The 24,423-nt window shown below is 44.8% G+C and overlaps 1 protein-coding gene across 1 annotated transcript; it reads right to left on the minus strand.

The window, feature by feature from the left end:
* Positions 1-9,139: 9,139 nt before the first annotated feature.
* Positions 9,140-22,576, minus strand: LOC119170212 (acid ceramidase). The gene is made up of 13 exons (XM_037421303.2): positions 22,396-22,576; positions 18,809-18,846; positions 17,989-18,073; positions 14,905-14,988; positions 14,747-14,825; positions 14,572-14,646; positions 13,388-13,433; positions 13,133-13,277; positions 12,150-12,204; positions 11,476-11,642; positions 10,616-10,789; positions 9,466-9,522; positions 9,140-9,373 (listed from the first exon to the last, which is right to left on the minus strand). The coding sequence occupies exons 1-13, from the start codon at positions 22,453-22,455 to the stop codon at positions 9,284-9,286; spliced, it is 1,155 nt and encodes a 384-aa protein (XP_037277200.2). The 5' UTR covers positions 22,456-22,576; the 3' UTR covers positions 9,140-9,283.
* Positions 22,577-24,423: the final 1,847 nt, after the last annotated feature.

A 24,423-nucleotide genomic window follows, 5' to 3' on the forward strand; every position in this document is an offset into this window, starting at 1 on the left:
AGTCCGGCGCCCTCTCTGACTCAGCCCGATGCGACTCGCTTGCTCAACTCTCTGCAACGCGAGCACCACGCGCTGCGCAAGGATAACCCCTTCAGGCGCAGCGTCCACATTTGTGGACGCCAACTTCACAGCTCAATATCTCGAAATTTACTTTGAATCTCGCGCGCAACCAGTGCTCTCTCTATCACTACATGTTGCTGCAGCGACCCGTGGCGCCATCTGCCGCAGCTGACACAAAATAACTACAAAAACAACTCTCAAAGATGGACGCCTCCACGTTTTACGGCGGCGCACGTAAGTGGCTCTCACTTTTCAAGCCCTTGCTATGTTTCATTCGAGGTGGCATGAAATTATGCACTTGTCAGTAAGAGCTAAGAGATACCTCATGCCAATAAACAAGACTTTTGCAACTAGAAACTATTTATAACGTCAAAAAGGGTGCGTAAAATACCGCGTCCACGATCGTGGACATTGCGCCTTAGTGCTGCCTTTGTTGCAGGGCAGCCATTTCGCACCGTGTGCGCAGATATGATGGTTATGTGTGATTTTTTGTCTCCAGGACTTGAAGATCATGCTTCAAAACGTCAGAAAGTTGATGATGCGACAGCAGAAGAAATCCTCATGAGAATATCAAATGGAGATATCTCAGATGGCGACTTTTCAGATGACGAATTGGAAGCAGAAAATGAAGAAAACATAGTAAGTTTGCTCGAGATTGTGAGACATTATTTTGTGTTCTCGGGAAACATATGGCACCAAACTGTCTAAAGGTACTTTGACCCTAATTTACGCTGTTTGTTTCAGCCTGCCAATGGTCAGGTGACCGCATCCACGACCACAGCTGCACTGCCTGCACGACCAGACGCCACGGTCAGCTCGAACGCACCTGCGGCATCTACGAAGGCTGAGTTCAAATGGGTGAAGAAAGATTTTGCTCCAAGTGATGTTGACTGCCACTACAATCCTGAAGTAGCCTCGACATGCCAGCAGCCACTTGTGTATTTTAGCAAGTATTTCACCGAACAGATATTTGAAGACCTTGCTGAATTCACAAACAGGTATGTCCTGCAAAGAGACGGTGCCGTATTAGCCACTACAAAAGAAGAGATCAAAATATTTTTTGGAATGCTCATGCTGATGGGTGTTCTGAAATACCCACGCGTCAGAATGTATTGGCAAACTGCAACGAGGATTCCCGCAATAGCCGATTCGATGGGCGTGAAGCGATTCTTCAAAATCAGAGGCGCTCTCCACATAAGCGACGCTAATGAAGAACGGGACCCGAACAGCCAAGACAAATTTTGGAAAGTTAGGCCGTTGCTAGAAGCTGTCAGAAGCCGCTGCTTACAGCTTGTTCCCTTGGAACAGAATAGCATCGATGAACAGATGGTGCCGTTCACAGGACGCATTGCTGCAAAGCAATTTGTGAAAGGAAAACCGAACCCAGAAGGCGTGAAGGTTTTTGTACGCTGCAGTTTTGACGGTCTTGCACATGACTTTGAGTTTTACCAAGGGAAGGGAACGGGAGTGAGCAAAGAACATGCACATCTTGGCCTTGGTGGCTCCGTCGTAATGCGCCTTGTTGAAAGCCTCCCGAAGGCACAGAACATCAAGTGCTACATGGACAATTATTTTACGTCCGTGAAGCTCTTTCTTGAGTTAAAAAAGATCGGCATTTTGGCTAGTGGCACAATTAGGGGAAACCGCTTGGCAGGATGCGTCATGAAAACAGACAAGGAAATGAAGAAAGAAGGACGGGGAAGCTATGATGAGCGGGTTTCCCAGAACGACGAAGTTGTCCTTGTTCGTTGGCAAGACAACGGGACCGTCAACATGGCTTCTACCCACCTTGGAGTTGGAAATATTGGCACCGTGAGAAGATGGAGCGAATCCCAAAAGGTCCACGTTGACATTGACTGTCCAGAGGTAGTCCTGGACTACAACAAATACATGGGTGGAGTAGACAAACTAGACTTCATCATGTCCCTCTACCCAATGCGGACGCGAACGAAAAAGTGGCCTGTGAGAGTGATTTCCCATTTTGCATCTTTTGCGCTCTCCAACAGTTGGCTTGAATACTTAAGGGATGCCAATAAAGCAGGGCTACTAAGAAAAGAGACACTGGACATGATGGCGTTCCAAACAGACGTCGCGAATTGCCTGCTGAACAGCAATAAGCCACAAAAGAAGCGTGGACGTCCGAGCAATGACAACTCCCGAACAGTGAAAAAGAAGGTACCCAATGCTTCACCACTACCAGTCAGCACTGTTCGCTATGATGGGATTAATCATTGGCCGCAGCAAGTAAACATGGCTAACGCACAACGCTGCCGGAGAGAGGAATGCACATCCAAAAGCCGTGTCCGCTGCAGGAAATGCAACATTTTCCTTTGTCTGACATCTCAGAACGACTGTTTTTATTTGTTTCATACCAAATAGACTCTTTCTGATTATTTTTGCGGAAAAGACTTCCTAAGCAGTGTTCCTGCAATGATTATTTGCGAGCCTCCGAAATAAAAGCGTTTGTTTTCTTCTTCTCCACCGTTCATGGGTATTGCAACAAGGAAAGCGAGATGTAAAATATGTATTTACTAGAGCCTATACAACAGGCAGTATGGCGAAAAACCCACGCACAAGCCATGGCGCACCTTCGTCGTCTTCCTTTCCCTGCGTCTTCGTGCGCGCGCTTGGGTAACGGTCACGTGACAATATGACTGCTTTGAGGCGCAATGTCCACATATGTGGACGCCATTGAAAAATTGAACCAATGAATTTTTTTCTGAATTTCTTGTGGATTCCTTCTTTAATAGCGTTATGTATTCATAATCTGAACAAAATTTTTTTTTCGCTACGTCAGATTTAATTCGCGCCTGAAGGGGATAAGGAAGTTACGGCAGCGGCGGGCGCATTCCTTACATGCAAAACACAGTTTGCGCAATGCACGATCCACATTCGTCAATAACAAAGTTCGTCCGCACCAACCAGGAGCTCTTTCTTCCCACCCGGAAATTATCAATTCACATTTTCGCTTTTACTTTATTCGGGTCGCCTTATATTCAATAAGCGAATGATCGCTCTTACCATCATTTATTTACGTGGGTCAGTGAGTCAGTGCGATGATAGGAAGATTTGCAAGGGCGTAGCCAGACTAGCTTTTTGGGGGAGGCGTGAAGGTGGTCCGACCCCCGTCCACCCTCTATTTATATCCGTGCGCGCGTTTGTATTATACTCGTATATTTAGACATACAAGATTCAATCTGCATACCAGAGCAAACGATAAGAAAGGACCGAACGCTCTGCGTCCATTCGTATTTATTTATTTATTTATTTATTTATTTATTTATTTATTTATTTATTTATTTATTTATTTATTTATTTATTTATTTATTGTACCCTCAAGGCCCGAGGGCATTACAGAGGGGAGTGGTGAACGGAAAGTTATACAAACTCGGGTAGTAAATAACAGAACAAGAACGTAATACAACAGTGTAATAAAACAAACGACTAGAAATAGCAGTACATACAATGTAGCAAGGAAATGCTTTGCAATAATATTAAGAACTAACAAAGTAACATGACATAAATTCCTGTTTATACAACTTTAAAACAATAGTTAAGTGCCATGAATTCCAAGTTAAACAATGTTAGCTATGGCCTTTCGAAAAAGTTTATTATCAATGATGGTGACTATGTCATTGGAAAGGTTGTTCCATTGTCGAGATGTTCTAGGGAAAAATGAATGATTAAAGGTGTTGGTGTTTCCTGCTTGAGTTCCGACTTTTCAAGCGATGGTCTACACAGTGCGATAAGTATAATATGGCTGTGAAATGAAGTTATTATGAAGAAATGGGTGATGGTATATCTTATGAAACAGAGTCAAGCGAGCTATTTTTCTCCGTGATGCTAGTGATGGAAGACATAGGTTAGCTTTCATTGAAGATATGCTGGAAGTGTGGTTATAATTGGAATAAATGAAACAAACAGAATTGTTTTGAATGAGTTCTAAAGAGAAGATGAGGTTTTAGTTGTGTGGGTCCCCCACTGCTGTGGCGTATTCTAGTTTTGGGCGCACTAATGACTGATAAAGTAGTGATTTCATGGATGACGGGACGTTAGAAAATTTGTGACGTAAGTAGCCAAGCGTGCTGTTAGGTCTACTGGTTATGTATTCAATATGAAGAGACCAGGTTAGGTTTGAATTTATATGAACGTCTAAGTATTTATATGAATTCACAGGATCTAAGGGGATATCATTGATATGGTAGAACGGAAGGGTGATAGAATTTCTATGAACACGTAATATTTTACATTTGTTAATATTTAGTTGCATTCGCCAGGTATTACACCAATCACTTATAAGGTTTAGGTCTGATTGAATAGCATTAGAATCGTCAGTACTGATTATTTCACCATAAATTACGCTATCGTCAGCAAATAAGTGAACATGAGATAACATATGCCCCCTCTCATCGTTTGCTCTGATCGCTGGCACTGATACGTACTGTTAATCGTGTTGTAGCAGCACGTGCAAACATACAGCCTTCTAAACATACAAAATGTAAAAATTTTGGGGGTAGAGTAGAGAGCTAAGCTCCATGACCCACTTCCCCCCCCCCTACCCCCACCCACTGACAGATGACTTGTGAAGATGTTGCAGGACAAGCCGGCATAGATGCTGTCACTGAGGACCTAAAAAAAACATGACTGTGTCATTTTTTTTAACATCTCCAAGCGCAAACTGCAACAAAACTTCTTTGATGTTGAGTTGTGTTGATAAAAGCTGAGTGAAATGATAATTCCTGTAGTTTCTTTTACGTGCCACAAAGTACGACACAATTATGAGGAGCACCGCTGTGGGGTACTCCGGCTTCATTTCGACCACTTCGAGTTCGATTACTGAAATGGTGTTGTGTACGTCTATGATATAAGGCCACAAAAAAGAAGAAGAAGAAGAAGAAGAAGAAGCTAAAAATACACAGAATCGTTTTAATGGCGCGGGAAGGTGACGTGGGGTTCCCCTGTAATGGCGATATATTTGTTTAGCCTCACTGCAGCGGAGCACTGGTCGCCTCAAAAGGGAATAAATAATTTAGATTGAACTTTTTATTCGCTTTCGCACAGGAGCAGTTAACATATTTTCTTTTCGTTCCTTGTGTTGTCCAACGCTGACTTACTATTTAAAAAAAGAAAAATTTCGGACTCATGTGAGCTGAGGGAAGTTCGTACAAACAGCAACTACAGAGCCTTCAAGATATTTCTAAGACCAGTATTCAACGTGGTACATCGTAATCCCCATCAAATAAAATAGGTATAAAAATTAATGTTGTATGAAAAATCAATTGGAATCTTATGATGATGACATTGATGACAGTGAAAAAGGGCACTTCCCAAAGACACTGCGGTTTAATAAAAAACGTTTTCTTCCGGTGATACACACAGCGTCGATAATCCCATAAAAGCTGTGGTTGTCTTAGTATTTCAATAACTAAAGGAAGATAAATTATCCCTCGCTGTTCGAACGTCTCCTTCCCTAGGAGTTTTCCCGCCGGTGCTGATTATCCGAAAAGTATCCGTGAAATATTCGACACCTCACGCGTGCACTATTTAATTCGAGTCAGAAGATAATAAATTCGTTACAAAAAAATTTCAAATTATTCACCCCCTCCAAAAAAAGTGGGATTTCAACAGTGCAGCAGCCGTCAAAAGCACAACGCCTATGGAAGAAATACTATCAGCGAGCCCTCGCAAGCAAGCTCTTTAAGAAGACACCCCGTGTTTCCATTAGGCGACCTCCAAGAGACCGCGCATTGGCTGATATTTCTTGCGTTGCCTTGTCATGGCCTACCCGCACTGCGCTTGCTTGCTTGCTTGCTTGCTTGCTTGCTTGATCCTTTGTTGTGGATCTTACCCACTAAGGGGGACTGGCCAAGAAGCCGGTGGTTAATGTAAGTTAATACCTTAATATTATCCAGGCTAGGGCAATACGATTACTTTGTTTCGACTTGACGGGATTATTTTGGCACAATGTGAAAGAAAAAAAATGAAAGAAAAGAAATAATAGATTTTTTTAATAACAGAGGTGCAATCGTTATATGAAATTCTTCTGAAGGTTAAGGCATTACAGTGTAATAGTTCAATACTGAGTGTTAGATACTATCAATCATACTATCAATCAAGTAATAGAGAAAGGCTCAGAATATAACCAACCACTATACATATATATGGTATTCTGTTGCTTTCCTTATGAAGCACTATGGTAGCAGTTAATCCCCTGTAGATTTCTTCCAGGATGTTTATATGTACTTCATCGACGCCCTGATTCCGCAGTGTCTGCATGACGGCTGATAATTCTACTGAATCAAATGCCTTCTCGTAATCTACGAAGGTTATAGCCTTCGTAGATTACGAGAAGGCATTTGGTTCAGTAGAAATATCAGCCGTCATGCAGACATTGCGGAATCAGGGCGTCGATGAAGTATATATAAACACCCTGGAAGAAATCTACAGGGGATTAGCTGCTACCATAGTGCTTCATAAGGAAAGCAACAGAATAAATCAAAAAGGGTGTAAGGCAGGGGGACACAATCTCCCCAATGCTGTTTACCACGTGCTTACAGGAGGTTTTCATAAGCCTAGAATGGAAAAAGTTAGGGATGAGAGTTAATGGAGAGTACCTTAGTAACCTGCGCTTTGCCGATGACATTGCATTGCTGAGTAACTCAGGGGACGAATTGCAACTCATGATTATGGAGTTAGTTTTGTTGATTACGGACAAAATATTCGGAGTAGTGTGTGAAATTCCTAATTTTTTAAATAAAATTTTGCAACATTTTTATATTTATTTTTAAAACGGTGGCATCTGAGAAGGAAATGGTTGTTTTATTTTCAGGTTCATTACAGCTTGACCACAGAGGGGATGGCACCAGACCAGACCTGTTTAAGTAGAAATTAAGAGGTGGTACACGGCAACGTAATTTTGTTATGAAAACTTCCAGTTCACGCATGGGACACCATTTATTATTCCATCCGAAGTGCAGGTGCGAGATATCTGGATTCGGTATCGTAATCTTTGACGAGTCCTCAAGAAGGGAAAGTTTTCTGAACCTCGCTGCTGTTACATAAGCTGTATGAAGCACGATTGGCACAATCGGAAAATCATGAGATGCTCGCGCGAGAGAGTCCGCAATCTCATTTATAAGCATATTACGATGGCCTGGCACCCATATAATTCGCACTAGAGGAATGTTTGCTGGAATTAACGATTTAATGTATCTAGTGCTGCTGACGCGGACGACGATGATAAATATGAACACTGGGATAACGAGTCAGTCACCATCACAGCTGTCGAATAAGTCGCAAGAAGTTTTCGAAGAGCTAGTATAACGGCCGTTAATTCTGCTTCAAATATGGGTGTATAATATGGGGGGGGGGGGGCGTAATGAAAAATACCAGAATAATGAAAGATAAAAAATACCCTCACCTTTACCGCCACTCATAGATGCATCCGTTGCAATTACTATATTAGTACCTAATGGAGAGAGGTGTTCTAATAAGCCAATCAAATACTTAGAGGGCAAGTGTTTAGCATTCGTTGGAAAGATATTGTCAAATTTGCACCTGGCCGATTGGTTTGTCAGATCGTATGACCTCGAATATATTAGCATTTAAAGCATCTAGAAGTGTTTGAACAAACAGCGCTTGGGGTTTATGTACACGGGACCAATGCTCATTGAAAAAGATACCGGGCTCGGCAAAGAATACGAACTTCCGCCTTTTTAAAGTGGATTCAGAGAATTTTAAATATGTTTTAACTGTTAAAATACGAAATCTGCAAGCAAGAGTGGGTATCCGAGCTTCTTGACACAAAACGTTGTTGGTTGTGAATTTTGGAACACCTAAACAACCTCGAAGAGCTTCCCGCTCTAAGAGAATCGGTGGGGGGGGGGGGGGGGGGTATTTTGTAAGCTGGTCCACCAGAGAATAGTACACATACGAATTTAAGAATCGGACGAACATGCATGCAGTAAATCATGATCAGCGTATCACTGCGAAGGCCTGAACAGCAGGCCAAGCCAACCTATCACCTCAACAGCGTGTGTAGCCTTATAATTTCAATATGTTCAATGTGATCACGCCAGCTCCGTTTCTGATCGCACAATACACCTAGATATTTTATACAGTCAACTTGGGAATTATTGGGGTACATTCTCCTTTTCAATCGTGTTGCGGTTTGCCCCCCCACACCTATTTTTGCTTGTTCCGTATTTAACGCCTCTTGGAAATGGATCTATTCTCCGTTTATATGACTATTTGCGACATTTCAATAGGATAATAAATTGTTCCAATAATAACATCTGGGGCTTCATCTGCCAGAACCATGGTGTGCTTATGAGACAAACCGTAGTGGTGAGCGGCGCAAATTTCGACCACCTGAATCTCAGCGCACGGAACCCAATGGCATTTCGTCTCCATCAAAATGTGACCATCGCTCCCGGGATCGAACCCACAACTTTCGTATCAGGATCTGAGCAGCGTAATCACTGTACCACCATGGCGGTGATGTTTACTTATTCTTCACGTGTACTAAGAGCCCAGAGCGTAAAAATTTAAAAAAATTCCGCCATATCCACGAAGTGAATGATGATGAGTGGGCGAAGCTCCGGAGGTAAACCTGGTAAACCATGAATCCTCTGTACATTTTGCCCACTCGATTTTATTACATCACTCCCCCTAGCGTATGTCGCCGCACTAAATCGAACGATTGCCTTCAACCAATGACCCGCGCCATATGTGACATCATTCCTATTTTATAAGATCTCGCGTCTTTCATCAACTACAAGTACCGCTTTCTAGTTTATAACATCTTGCACCTTTTCATCATCAGCTACAAGTACCACCATCTAGTAAACACTACAAGAACTAAACGAGAGGTGGCTACATACAGGAGACGGTACCGCCATCTAGTGAACACTGAAAGAAATAAACTAGAGGTGGCTACATACAGGGGACGGTACCGCCATCTAGTGAACACTGCAAGAACTAAACTAGAGGTGGCTACATACAGGCTACAAGGGACGCACAGCCCACTCCCTAAGGAGCTTCGCCCCTAAAATAAAGACCATGTGCATTGCTTCAATGATCCTTTTTATATTTCTTTAATTACAACACAAACGAGAGTATTTACAGAGACAATCAATCGGTCAGTTGGTGAAAAATCATCGGATCAGCTGAAGAACACCTCCCCCCTTCCTCTCCATCTTTTTCAGTGTGTCATGCGGCATCGCTACCACGGAGCGCACGGGGGCTCGCAGGACTGAAGGTACGTGTCGAGTTCGCCCGTTGACGGACGCATCAGCGCGGCGTACACGGTCAGCTGAAATGAAATCCACAGTTTATAGGGTATCAGTGACCGGAGCGCACATGTGCGACGTCAACACAAGGCACGAGGAAGAGTGGCATTCTTACCATATTGATCACCGGCTTTGTGCCCAAGACGTCGAAGAGGCCACTGAAACCAAGGCCCTGCGGAAAAGAATGGCAATTCTTGCGAACGCTGTCATACCTGAGAACTGCTTTGGATATGCTGCACCCTCAAATTCGCTGCTCATATCAGAACCAAGTCGGTCGATTCGTCACCTGCTTGTCACAGCTGTACAATGCCATGAGGGACTGCCTAAGCGGGGGGCTTCAGTTAATTTCGACCACCTGAGCTTCTTTAACGTGCACTGACAGTGAACTCTAGATAGCATTTGACCCCCGACTGACGGCTCCATAGCATTTGGCCCCCGTCAAAATGCAGTGGTAGCGGCTTCGGGGTCAGCAGCCGAGCACGCTAACCAATGAGTCACGGCGACAGACGCAGAATAAAGTTATTCAATACATAGAGTATTTTCTACGATCGTATGAGGTCGCGTTTTCGCTCGCATGGAACATCCACGAACACCTTTCCATCTCTACAAAAGGCATCGCAAGCACCTGCACCTCTCCTTTCCCGTAGAGGTGCTCGTGTTATTAAGGTGAACGCCTATAGGTGTCCTAATCGAGCACGACTAGTGAACGTTGAAGTCAACACCTGTGGTATTGACTCCAATGGTAAAAAAAAGAAAAAGATTTACGCTGCCATATGATGCAATCGTGACATCACAGACCAAACTAACGTCATGATGACGTCACTTGACGCGCTATCACGTGATGACCTCATTACGTGATGCTGTTCGTTAGCCATATATAGAAGATCCTGTGGACGGTTCAGGTGCAGTAAGCTCGCCATGCCTCAGATCACGGAGGAAGTACAAAACCACGCTCAGTGCGGACAGCTTTCGGGGAAGGAGACCAACACAATCGACTGAGAAGGAAAAGAAAAAAGTTGGCTTTCGCCTTCGCGTCATCTTGGGTGAGTGAATCAGGGACCCCGGGAGTTATTTTTCTTGTTCTTTCAGAAAAAGGCGTATGCTTCACGCGCACGATATCCTGTAGAGTTCCAGAGCTGCTGTCCGTGTTGCAACACCGTGTTGCCCCTTTCCTCTCCACCCCTTCAGCAGCCTACACCCCTGCTGTCGGCCTGTTTGGCGGATGCTCCGCAGCCCCCTGCGAGCGCGTGCATGCCCGTACGCACCTGTTGTGTAAGGTTCCTCATGCAGTGCATCCCCGGACCACGCCGGTCGTCGTACGATGGCGGGGCCTTCCAGTGGTCGTAGTTGGTCTGCAGAACGAACCACTTGTCTGTCGCGTCCGCCAGCGTGTACACGTCCGCCTCGTGGCTGTTCCTGTCACGCGTGATGATGGCGCCCTGTCGACAAAAAATATGTACGTGTGAATGCATGTCCTCGCAGGAACGCCGAGCACATCATTCGGAAGTACGGCTCCACTTCTTTGTGTGGTGACGACACAAGGGTATGCCGACTGTCTAAGTAAAGTCGCCCATTTTTTTCTAACCTGAACGCTCGAGCGTCGACTGCCCAGTGGATAAGTGATATAGTATAACGGAAGAGTTGGTCATCCATGAAATTAGCTGGTATTAGCAAGGTAAACACCATACACCAGACAGGTGGGGTGAATCCCTACGGTTTATCACTGCCTCTCTGTTACTCGTGATGGCTGTCTAAAAATCGGTGCTTGCCGCTCATCTGTTCCTTTTTTTATAGGACCAATGGTGAGTGGTGAGATTCGTCCAGTTTCTGTGGTTCATGCCATTCTTAATGAGAATAATTTTGGGCCACGACAGGTCATTTTAAGCTGAGATAGAACCACTTCGCTTTCAAAAAAGTAAACTACGAAAATCAAGGCACGGGGCAAAATTAGAGAGTACGCCTTAACAACTTTAGTCGCTGGTTTTGTCCCACGCGTTGATTTCCGTAGTGTTTTTTTTCATGGCTTCATACATGAACCAACTGGCTCTTCACTTTACGCTTCTAAATATCTGCCAAGAAGCCTACACAATCCGTACGACGGCAGTCGACCAAAGATCACTCATACCTCGCCTGGTTGGGTGCCTGCTAGGATGAAGTAGACAGGGGCAATCAGCTTGGTAGTGGAAAGCATCGTCTTGGCCGCCTCGTAGCTGGTCTCGTTCTGCATGAGCTGTCTGGTGAGGAAACCCACCCAATGTTGGCTATGGTCACCGAGAATCCATTCGAGCAACCCTGTAAAGGACGCCCACGCGCAATTTTGTATACTACGGCGGTAGTCAACTGCACGTCATATACTTGTTCCGCGCAGAAATAGAGAAATGTAGTATACATCAGTGATAAACAGTCGTCCAACTATGCATATACAAATGAATACTGCCTGTATGCTGCAGGCTGACAATTTGAGAATCACTGGCTTGGTCAAAAGTGAACGCAAGCTTCGAATTATCTGTGCACAGAACACTACTTTGTAAAAGGGACACTGCTTTGACACGACTCAATAAGAGTAAGTAAGTACTATATTATCGTCATTACTGTTATTGACCCTAACCATACGCGAAATCAGTGCTATCGGCAATCCACATCCCAGAGGTATACCTCGACCCTCCTCGGAAAAAAAAACGCCCATCTGCAACTCGTACGAGGCATATTTACAACTTCACGACGCTCAACACGAAGCAACAACGTCCTTGGGACATGCAGCATTCTGACTCATTCGGCGATATAATTAGCGAAACTCACCAATAAATCCTCCATTCAGGTTGAACCGTTCGTTGACTGTCATGGAGAACGCTCCCTGCAAACGCAGAATAAAGGGACACATATGGACTATACCTCAAACTCCTGTACTTCAGAATAATAATGCCTGAAGTTTTACTTGCCAAAACCAAGATATGGTTGCGAGGCAACGCCGTAGTAGTGGGCACGGGAAATATCAAGTACCTTGTGTCATTTAACATACGCAGACGTCGCATAGTACATAGGGCCTCTAATGTTCCGCCTGCATCGAAATGCGACCGCCGCGACCGGGGTCGAACTCGCGACCTTCGAGTCAGCATCACCGTAACCGCTACACCACCGCGGCGGACAAATTCCTGCCATGGCATAAGCCGAACAAGTTACAGCGCGCGTCTTAAATGTTCTACGCGCCAAAATGGCGATATGATTATCAGGCATGCCGTCGAGGAGGACAGTTCGTGGAAAACACACCAGACGCCCATCACTGAAAGATATCTGTTGGCAACTATCTCTTTGGCTACTTATTTAGCCACGTGCAAATAAACTAAGTGTCTGTATAGTTAAAAAAGCGACGTCCTAGTCTGTCTTTCCTTTGTACCTTGTTCTCAGTTTCGTTGTTAGTTCAACGTACATATGAATAAGTGTCGTACCCAGGATTGTTTTGTTTTTTTCTCGAGGTGGGCTTATGCGCAGAACGGCTACTTTTGGCTACTGATGGTCGATGTGAAGGCGTGTATGTACATACTTCAGCGATTCCCGGAATTTTAAAGCAAGAAAAATTTCGGATAGTGTCAGAACCACCTGAATTGTCACTATATAGTTACAACCCTGAATAAGTGTACATAGGCTTCTATAGCGTGTCGCCTTCACCAAAATGCAATTGCCGCGGTACGTAGCGAATGAAAAATCTTAAATCATGGCATGCAAAAAAAAAAAGTAACGCTGAAAATGTTCCCTTTGTATAAGTGCATGCACACTGCATATACCTGCTTCACGCCAGTCAAGATGCCCAAGTATCCCGCAAAGGTGACGGCCTTGAACACCGTCTTTTGGGACCTCTGGAAATCGAGTTTAATGACAGTCGGTCTCAACACTTCAGTCATGGCCCACGTGTGGTTTTGCGGGTCCCATCTGCAAAAACAAGTATACCAGATCGCTCATAATCCTGACATTAACTTGATGGCGTGGAGAGCTATAGACGGGCCTCGAAGCAGTTATGTTCATGAATAAGGTATACTCGCCCAAGAAATAGCCCGAAATCCATGTTTCGCGCGTGGTATATTTCACCTAAAAGAGGAAAAAAAAAGACGTCACGAAAATTCATTTGCAAACGTGGTTTGTAAGTGGAAAACAGGCATCCAAAAAAGTTTGCCTCACGCCTTCATCACATGAACGATCTTTCACTGTCTCACAATATTTATAAACATTCAGGAGCACACGTTACCACTTACGCAGTATGCAGCCGATACGCCTACACGATGTCGAATCCGTACACCTAGAATTTCTATTTAAATTTTGTATTTGTAGTTGTGCGCCGGAAATGAAAAAAAAATATACATCTGTTTTCTTTTTTTCTATATAACACATCGTAACTATATCTATACAGCTGACGTCACGGCAATGCTGAAAAAAAATTTCTTCAAGGCTTGCACTTACTGCGTTCGAAAGTTTTCATTCTTCCAAGGTGCGTTGATCGCCAATATTTCTTCTGTTTTTTTTTTCATTCACACATTCCCAAGCTATTGCTAAACTAAGCAAACGATGGCAGATTTCACTTCACCGAGTATTGAAATTAGGAAATTAGGTGAGAAGCGGATCCATCACAGTGGCGTGACCAGTTATTTTTTTTCTTAAGCCCTACTTTTTGCATGCTATCTATCGGCATTGTTCATTACGCATTAGTACATACATACATTTTTTCCGGGCGGGGAAGGGAAATGCATTTACTGAAGTTGACTATTTGAGAAAAAGCATCTGTTTTCATTGTTTTCGGCGAAACCCTCCACCAAAATTGCGGAGGTGGGGGGGGGGGGGGGTGCCCTAAAGACATCCCCCTAACCACGGGCTTGCAATGAGGTACCGTATATCCATATCTAGGCAATAATTTTCGGTATGTGTGAAAAGAAAAAAAGTGTTAACAAGCTCATTAAGGCCCGTGAACTGACCTCTTAAATTATGGCCATCTAGAGGGCCCCAAAAGAGGGCGGCGAGGGTTAACCTGACCGTCCCCGAGTGGGCCTAGCCAGGTGATGCTGAGTTAACTCGCGTCTATTGTGGACCTAGTAAAGTTGTTTTACTCAATCAGTCTGATAGCATTTTGAACTGATAAGCACCACGGCTGGTGTTCACTATATATCACAAGTATAACCTTGTAACAGCAGCTTTACAGCGCGTCTGGCAAAGAAAAAAATAAACGTCAACTTACCATTCGAATCCTGAGCCACAATAGAAGTGCATACGGTGAAGAATTCGTAGAACACGTTGTACAGCACAACTTCGCCTTTGAACAAATGCAAAAAAAAAATGTTAGTGGTTTTTCAAGATCCCTATGATCATGGTTATAACAAGAAATGACGGCCGACCGTGCCAATCAAACTTACCTAAGGGAAGACCTGATATTTCCGAGAGAGACTTCATCTCCTCGGTGAATTCCCAGGGAAGAGTGTTGAGAAGTTTTGGCTGAATAGGAAAAAGAAACAAATTGAACGCTTATTTGTAGTATTAACTCAGTTGTGTGATTGCGGTGAGGTTTCAATACCATGGCCGAGTCAATCAGTTTCAGAACTCTCTCTCCCAGAATGTCCTCAGTCAGATTCTTCAACGCCTCGTGCATTTTGTACACCTGAAATGGCAACGCTTGTAATTAAATTTAAATTATGTGCTATAAACGTACTATAGCGGGAAACTTCGCGGTCTCTGAGAACCGCCTTATAGTGTCATGTCGCCGAAATATTTTCGATCAGCCCCACCGCACCCATTACCGCCAGGCATCCTGAATAAAGTTTTCACTTATTTCAGCACGGTCGAAAACTGACCAGTGACAGCTTGCTCAAAACTTGGCACCCTTGTGAAACCGCTAGTGTGAGACCACAAATTACGTTCTGCGAAGAGTTCTCTGAACGTAATTTGTGGTCTCGTCAAGTTAGACAGTTCGCAATACACATCCAAAATAGTGGATGTCAATAGCAATTTCACGATTCCTGCACACCAGTACAAGTACGCTTACCAACTCATTGCGAATCACATTCAAATTCGTAAGATTATCTGGTGTTTTACATCCCAAAACAGTGATATGCTTATGAGAGATGCCGTAGTGGAGGGCTTGTATTGACCGGCGCCAGAGCTGACGGGGTAGCGGCGCTCTTTTAATCCTCAAACAAGTAGCTGACCGGCCGGCTGCCTATGCCCGCCAGGTATTGTCCCTGCTAGCCGGAGGGTGAAACGTCATGTCACCACGGCGCCGTAAGCCGTTCGAGAGAGGACAGCAAGTACAGCATCTTCCTTGGAAGAGACCGCGGCGGCCACCGCAAATCGCCCCGCTAATTAGGCGAACAGATCGGTGGACCCTTTGATGTATGCTGTCAGGAGCTTGGGACCCCTCGACCAGTGGCACGGACACGACGAGGAAGAGCCCCGCTGGTGCCACCTTCCAGTGCAGCGATCACGACTCAATATTGGACGTTCACGTGGGTGGTGCATGCTCGCACCCCTCGCCTGTTGTGTGTGTGTGTGTGTGTGTGTGATTGGTGTTCCACTCAAGGAGGAGGAGCCCGACAGGGCTTAAAACGACGCCGCAGAGTGCTGGACGTCGCTCTGAACCACGTAACGGTTCAACCACCACGTTCATGGTTTGTGAACTCCTAACCTATGCTGTAAACAAGTGTAAATAGTGCCACAAACCTGTTTGTTTTTCGTATCCTCATCATGTCAGCGTTTGTTTACTCCACCCGAAGTTACACCACGCTACCACAAAAGACCGGGTAGACCCCGGTCCACAACAACAGGTGATCAGCGCTGGGATTCGAAGCGACAACTGGTAAACAGTGCTGAGATCCGCAACAACTGGAGTACAGCGCTGGGATCCTGAACAGGCTACACAAAGTTTGACCACCTGATGTTCTCTGACGCACACTGCCATCGCACAATACATTGACCTCTACCATTCCGCCTCTACGAAAATGTGGCCGCAGCTGCCGGGTTCAAACCCACGACCTTCTGGTGAACAGTTGACAATCATAACCACTGTCGTGCCTTTTACTCGTTCAATGCTTCGGGAGATGCATTACGCACAACGTAGTATAGGGTCACCACTCAACCTAATGCTCACGGGACTGCCTCCGACTGAAGGCTGTTTAGAAATACGAAAATATTGGTTAATTTTCCCACATTTCACACTTTGTTGCTATTGTTCTGCAGCGCCTCGAGTTCAACTGCATATGACCTACCTTTATGAGGATGCATTAGCTGTAGACAGTCCCATCTTATGCCACGTCAAGAAAGTAAGACTTCAAGGAAGTAAAACAGGCGGTGTTCAATACTACCCAAGCTCTTAATCATGCAGTAACGTGTGGAAACTAAGCCACGGCTATTTTGTGAGTGACAATCTTCTGAGTTGTCAAATTTTCACATGCTCATATTCATAATGGTGTTCCATGTCCGGGCACCTCACAGTAATGTATAGGTTTTCGTTTGCACGGGTATGTATTGGAAATCTCTTCCCCCTCAGTGTGTCCCACTTTTTGCCAGAATGAAGGTGGTCAACAACTCTAGCAGGAAAGTGGAACGAATAGCCAGGCACACTCATACGATGCAGTAAACGAAATCGGGCTTTTTCACTAGTACTATTACACCAGCAAAACATTTTTTTCGCTCTAAACTATTCAAACATTTTCATCAAGTTGACTTATGGCTATAACGCCGTTGCGTTAAACGCTTTATTCTACTGGAGAAGGAGTTCGAAACTATACACACATGATAAGAGCAGCCGCTATCGAAAGCCAACGTTTTCTGCGATTTCGTGCAACCCAAAATATCTGACACGCGATTTTGACAGCGATGGCTGCTGAACCTTATTACAGCTGGTCCTCGGGTCATCTCTTGAGACTTCTGTTTCACGACATACTTAGACCACATGGGCGTAGACAGGGGTCTGACTGCACCACTGTTAAACCAAGTATTTATTTGGTAGCACCAGAAAGCTGTAGTACGACTAAAAGTTCAATGCACTGAACCGCAAATAGCGCTTCGTTATCAGTAAATAAGACCGTGTCACACAGTCATCAAACAACTTTATTTGGTCCTGAGAAGACAATTCCCTCGTCAGGGGGTACCGTCTGCGGGCTGCACCCACGATGGCGCCGGGAAGTTCAGGCTCTCGGCGACTTCGCGGGCTCTCTGAACAGCCCTGAGCTGTTGGTCCTTTGCGAAGCTGGTGATGAGCTGGAGACCGTCTTCCTCAGTCGAGGGAGACCCCGAGTCCCCCTCGCAAGTCGTAAGACTGCCACAGCATGTGTCACAGTGTGCACCCCGGATGACCACAGCGCGGACAGCGTAGGCCTACTCTTTCTACGAATTTCGAGCATATAAACGTATGTGTGGGCTCGAGTTACTCATCACCTCCGATGTTTCGCTCTTGAACGACCACACCATGAGTGTATGCAAAAGAGTGGCTACTTGTGCTGGTTCGTATGGCAATATTCTAGAAGAAATTACTTTCAGTATATTTTAGCGCAGGGTATATATGCGCTCTGTCCTATCTGACTTGATCTCTGAGACGTTCTGAGGACGAAGAAAGAATACATGTATATTCTTAGAATGAGTGTATGCTGTTCGAAAGGATTACCTCGGCTTTCTTGGCTTTTGCGACTTCGGTCCATCTTTCGCTTGGTGGCAAATCCAGGTTTATGACGAAGGACGGCACGACGGAACTGCGATATACGGATAACATAGCCCAATTTTCCGGTTCATGCATGTGCCTGCGCGAGCGTCAGCTGTAACGTCTTTGTCTGTTTTGTTTTCATTTAGCGAGAAAGCGTAAACATCAATTAAAAAAACAAGAAGAAAAAACGTGAAGCAATAAATTGACTCATAACATGCCGCACACTCACACACACGCACTATATATATATATATATATATATATATATATATATATAAACTTTCAGAATTCAGGATGAGCGAACTCAGGGTGTCCCGAGACGCTAACACATACACAGTTTGAAGAGTATATTGATTTTGATTGGTTTTACCATATATACGACCAAAGAGATTTCCGGTAAACATGTGATTTTCCATACGGCAGCGGGCTGAGAAAAACGCTTGGCTGACTGTTAACCTTCTCGCTGTTGCATTTCCATATAAAAAAAAAGATGATATCAGTGGTTTGAAGGAACTGATTTACGGCAAAATAGGAGCGCAGTTGAATATGCACATGCAGGTACACTTAACGCCACTTAATGCTAACACGTTAGTCATGAGTGTTTTGTCTTTGCTTTGGTTTTATAATAAAGTGCCATGAATGGCCAGCTGCCTTGAAATGGTCATGCAGTATGCACAAGTTCTCCCCGCTCAAGGATATATATATATATATATATATATATATATATATATATATATATATATATATATATATATATATATATATATATATATAGTGCACTCACCTATTAAGTGGCACCAAACCATGTTCACACTTCACATGCTGCAACAAAGAAAGCGTAACAAAACAAGATCAGAGACAGCAAACAACTGTGACGCAGGAGTTAATCTTGGTAATCAATTTATGTCATACTGGGGCATGATTAATTGCAGTTCTGATTTTTTTTTTTTTTTTAAGTAGGTGATCACAGAAGATGGGACAGCGCTGTAGGGCAGGGCACGACAACCCGTGGCCCGCTGTGCAGTATGCCCCTGCTCAACGTCCGATTACCCTTTTTCCACCCTTCCCCAACTAACCTACAAACACCTGCCGACTAAGCGATAAACACGTTCACGACTATCCGAGTCTGCCGGTGAGCAAGCTTGATGCAGCCATTTTCGCGATATGGCCGAGAACTGGAAGGCGTGTTTTTATTATTTTCGATTTTATGTACAAATTGCAACCTTGTGACGCATGTTGAAAATATGCATAATTTCTACTCCACTTTTGAATACAACTATTGTTAAGTTCACCGAACTTTTCTGTTTGCCTGCATAGACCCCCCTCCACTTCCCCTCTTTTTTTCTTTGCCGTGTGGCGCCCAGCCATGTAGGCTTCGTGAAACTCTGCCCTCCCCCTCAAAAGGTTGCCGACCCCGTTGTAGTGGGTCAGAGTAGGACGTGACGTCTTCAAATGAGTCAGTCTCCGAGTAGAAGCACGCTTGCGTGTCGGGTTCGCATTCAGCTTTTACCGTGAAACGGTTTATGCTTGTTTAGACGGGACAAGCGAATTCGAGCGCTGATTTATGCGACATGCATACGCGGCGGTATGTCACAATGGAATTATCAGCAACCGAATGTATTTGCACGCTAGTGCTCAAAGCCATATGGGTCATTGCATTGCGGAACAACGTTAACACGTATGGCTCATCATCGCTGCTAAATTATCGGCATGACCTCAGTATACATCATATGACGCCGGTTCCATTTCGATGTATTATCTTACGTCGTAGCTTTGTCACACCGATTGCGTGTTCCCAGCGATCACGACGGTAAAATGCCGGGATCACGGCGATAATGCCAGGAAAGCACGGAAGGTCGATGACTATTACAGTTGCGTGGCAGATATACTCCCGCAGTGTTTGGGTGTAAAATATGTTTCATTTTATTCCGAAAAAAAATTTGTCCTAATCGCCCGTGGCTTATACTTAACACAACTCAAGTTGACAACACTCGGGGGCGCAGATTAGTGACATGAGAAAAAAAATTAAAATATAGCTCTAAGTAATGAAAATTTTCAAATCAACTTTTGATCTAACTTACAACTGATACTGCACCACAGGTGAATTTCAAAATAAATTTGGAGCGGATTATGAAGATGACAGCAGTTTATTCATCCCCTAAGTTACAAGAAGTGTTGACAAACACATAAAAGTCACAGCTTTGCCGCAAAGGCGAAGCAATGAACGCGATAGCAACGGATTGGAAGGGCACGCGAAACGTGTCCCGCATTTCTCACGCACAACTGACGCACGAAACGTAATCACACGTACAGATGAACACGAACAAGTTATGACAAATGGCACATAACCTTCAAAACGTGCATAGCCGCTGTATATCTAGCTGTGTCTCGAGAAGCCTTTTCTGTGGCTATGTATATCGTGCTCCTGTTGTGAAGTGCATGCAGTTCACGACTGTAGCAGGGATGATTGCACAAAATCAGTTTAATCGAAAAGGTGAAGGAATGAATGTGGTAGCGACAAATTGCTATGTTATACGCAGTGAGGCTACCAGCCAACTCATTCAGATCCGACCTCATGTAACTCTACAAAACGCTGGTGTAAGAGAACACGGCCGCTCCAGGTACCCTCTAAACACCGGTTTTTTTTTTTTTTTTCGTGATGAAAGCGCAGTTCGTAGAAGCTCCCGCCTGCTGTGGGGGCACAATGCACGTGTTGATCGTTGCAGCGATAGTGCGGCAACCATAAGCGCCCTTACATCAGAATAAAATGGACACCGCGCATTTTTTACGCCCGTTAGAAAGCTGCTATCAGAATTGATATCCTGGTTGTTTCAAAATTAGTTGACAGTGAAATTGGACCGAGCGGTGTTATTTGCGCGGGTTCATGCGCTGAACTGCTCAAGGCAACGCTTTGAATTCAATTCACATCGGTCAGTTCACAACCTACAAGGTTATGTTCCGGCCTGGCTGTTCTGCTGCTAATGCAGTATGTGCATTATGGCATCTTCCCAAGTCTATACACTTCAGAAGGCGGCATATAAGCATAACGAGTTGCGTGAAGCGCACGGGTGGTGCGTGTGTACGTACAGGTCGGTCCACTGTTAGAGGGAACACGCGAGCTCGTTGCCTGCACTGCGGCGGCTGCATACAGCACCATCAGCCGACAGTTGAAGGAAGCGCGTTCGCTTTCGTGCGTCATCTATTGCCAAACACAATAACGAGCCATGGCCGGTAAGCAAGCGCTGCTAAATGATGCTCCCTCACCGCTCGCGCAATTAGCGATGTTGGGCAATGCCTACAGCTTGCGCCGTGCTCGCACACCGCGTTGGCTTTGTCCGCGTTTGGGAAATGTTGTTGTTGTTTGGGGATTTGTTGGCGTTTGACGTCAATGGGAAAGTTCGAAAATTATTTTCTGCCTTAAAACGAAAAGAAATTTATTAAGATTTGCCATATAAAAACTGCTTATTTGCTTTTGATTTAGGTATAAGGTGTAATTTTTAATTGGACCACCACTTGGTGCAAATTGCGTCTCAATATGAAAAAAAGGACGATTTGCGAGATTCGCGATTTCATCTCGTAAAGTTCAGCAGCTTGAGAGGTCTAAAGCTATTCTTTCCTCAAAATATACCTTCTGTGGAGTTAGTATTCACTACTTAGATATTCATACAAAGTGCAATATTGCAATAGAAAAATGTAAACATAAGACATTTTGGCTGAATTCTTGGAGGCTTATGTGCCAGTAAAATTGCACTAATATTACTGAGCTTCAAACACCTTACACTAGCACCTTTACTTGCCATGTAGACCAAATTTGGTATAAAAAGAAGAGTGGCACTTTTAAAATAAATATTTCGACAAACAACACCCAAGCGACATTCCAGGAAGTTCAGATAAGAGCTGCGTGACCAAAAATTATTTTACGTCCGAAATATCGTAGCAGCTCACTGTTTTCAATAGAGTAAACGAGCGCTATTTTTTTTTTCGAATACATTTGAGATGGTCGCAAAATGACTGGGACGTTTGACGTGGAATGACCCAGCTGACTACAAAATCCCGTGCGCACGCCATATATGACCACAGTATTGCGTGATTAACATAGGCGTACGAACGAGGGGGACGCCAGGCATGCCGCATATCTTTACAACCTTCCCAGTCCTTGTTCAAAGGTTCTATGACACGGTCGCCTAACAATTTGCGGTTAATTGTCGGCGACAAATAGAAGTCACGGGTGAAGTATGCTGGACGTAAGTGATAACGGCAGCGAAGGAATACTGTTGCACTTGCCTTACAATAACTGTTTAGTCCCCATTTCTGCCCCGCGGAAAGACGGGGACGCAGTTTGGAAAATGCGTGTGGTCAGTCGAAGCTTACCTCGTTGCTAGCGCTGGCCAGACCGAGAACCACCAGAAAGGCCAGATAGAAGGGCGCCATCGCTGTCAACACTGAGCCACTCGGCGAACGCGACCGCACTTGTCGCCGCCCAGGGCCCGTTAATCAGCTCTACCGTTTCGATAAGGCGTACACACGTACCCACTCGATGCGGGCTATCACGCTATACTGATGGAAGCGCATACCGCGCCGTTTACCCTCGACTGTCAATGATACAAAACACCGGTGCGCGCACGTCACTGCCCACGTGAAGACAGTGCCCACGTATCAAGACCGATTTCTTGGCGCGTCGCCTCATCCAGTAAACAGTCATCGTTAGAGGGCGGATTTGAGGCAATGCTTCCTTTGTTCCGGGATTCAACGTCAACCACGTCAGATATACGAGCAGGCCATTAAATGTTAAGAAGACATTTTTTATAAGGACCTGTTTTAAATGTTAGCACCTATATATAGGCATTATTATTTCACCTGACGTCCTTCTTTCAAGTGCAGAGATAAGATACATTAGCTGACGAACACGGGTTGTCGCTGGAGCCAATGTTTCGACAAGTGGTCTTGTATTCAAAGCTGCAGCCTCTAGTTAGAACGTTGGCTGGGCCATGGGCAGGCGCACGGAGGCAGCAAGAGGGATGAACGTTGGCAACACCCCCACATCCCCCCCCCCCCTTTTTTTTTTGAAGGTGTACCCTGCGTATGCTTATGGGCTGAACGGCATCGCGTGCTCACGAATGTAAGATTCGCGGAGTAGAGATGAAGCAAAAAGAGAGTAAAAAGAGAGGAGGAAAAACAATTACTTCCAGGGCCCACTCGCATTACCAATCGTAGTGCAAAAGCGCGTTTCTATTTTCTAATTTAGATTATTTCGTTTAGGAGCGTTCAGTGGGGCTTGTTAAAGGACCACGATAAAGTGAGACAGAATTGGAGAAAGTAAAAGACACGGGACTTTCATGTGCGTGACAAACGAAATAGTCATGATTCCGAAAACTTGGGCTCATTGGCGTAACACCACTGCAATCCACCAGCGCACTATCGTATCAAAGGTAACACCACCACCTTGAACTTACAATTTTAACATTAGCAACTTTGTTGGACCTTTATTATGTTACCGCTGCTGGAAGTTCGGCGCAGTGGTGCGTCCGTTCGCACCTCCTCCGCCATTTGTCACGTGATCATAGTGGGCAGTAGCAAAGATCCATTTGATTGATATGTGGGGTTTAACGTCCCAAAACCATCGGTAGCAAAGAGTTTCCTAAAATTAACTAGAGAGGACCCTGACGCTGCGATGGGAACTATGGATATGACATTGATTTGCCTAGTCTTCGTACGCACTTTTGACTTCCCTTTGCTGTGCTTTGGTTTTGTTTCGAATGAAAGAACAAACTGTTTTCAACTTCGTGGTCCGATTTGAAATGGTGACCCCAAAAAGGTGAAGATGGTGAAGGGTAACTGCCGAACGTTTGCTGATTGTTGTTTCGTTATAAATCAGCTGCAAGACAGGCGAAGCCAAAAGGAACACATAGAACGAAGACTCGGCAAAGCCATGTACTACTCATAATTCCCATGCTCGCTCAAGCGCCATGCTTGTGCACTGTACTTAGCATGGAACTTACAGTGTACTAGTAAACTGTGCACAGTGTACTAGTGCACTGTAATGCTAGGCTGGCTAGCCATGCGTTGCAGCTCCCACAGACACTAGCGCTCGAGTATGGGCGGTAGCGAGCTCCGACCTGCAATGGGCGGGCGGAGCCGACGCGCCGCGACGTCTCTACAAGGGCCCTAGATATACCGACGGCACCTACTCATATTTACAAGGAAGGTAGCGGGAAAGGAAAGTGAGGGTAAGAGCAAAGACACCATGAAAGGGAGGGGGGGCATAAATGAGAATATTGAAATGGAAAAGTTGTTACAAGCTTTTTGACAATTCATACCCCCCCCCCCCCTCCTTAAGGGGACACTACAGGCAATTATTAAATCGAAGTTGATTGCTGAAATAGCGGTCTAGAAGCCTCG

The sequence above is a fragment of the Rhipicephalus microplus genome, chromosome 2 (assembly GCF_043290135.1).
Source record: "Rhipicephalus microplus isolate Deutch F79 chromosome 2, USDA_Rmic, whole genome shotgun sequence".
In the NCBI taxonomy this organism is placed as follows: Eukaryota; Metazoa; Arthropoda; class Arachnida; order Ixodida; family Ixodidae; genus Rhipicephalus; species Rhipicephalus microplus.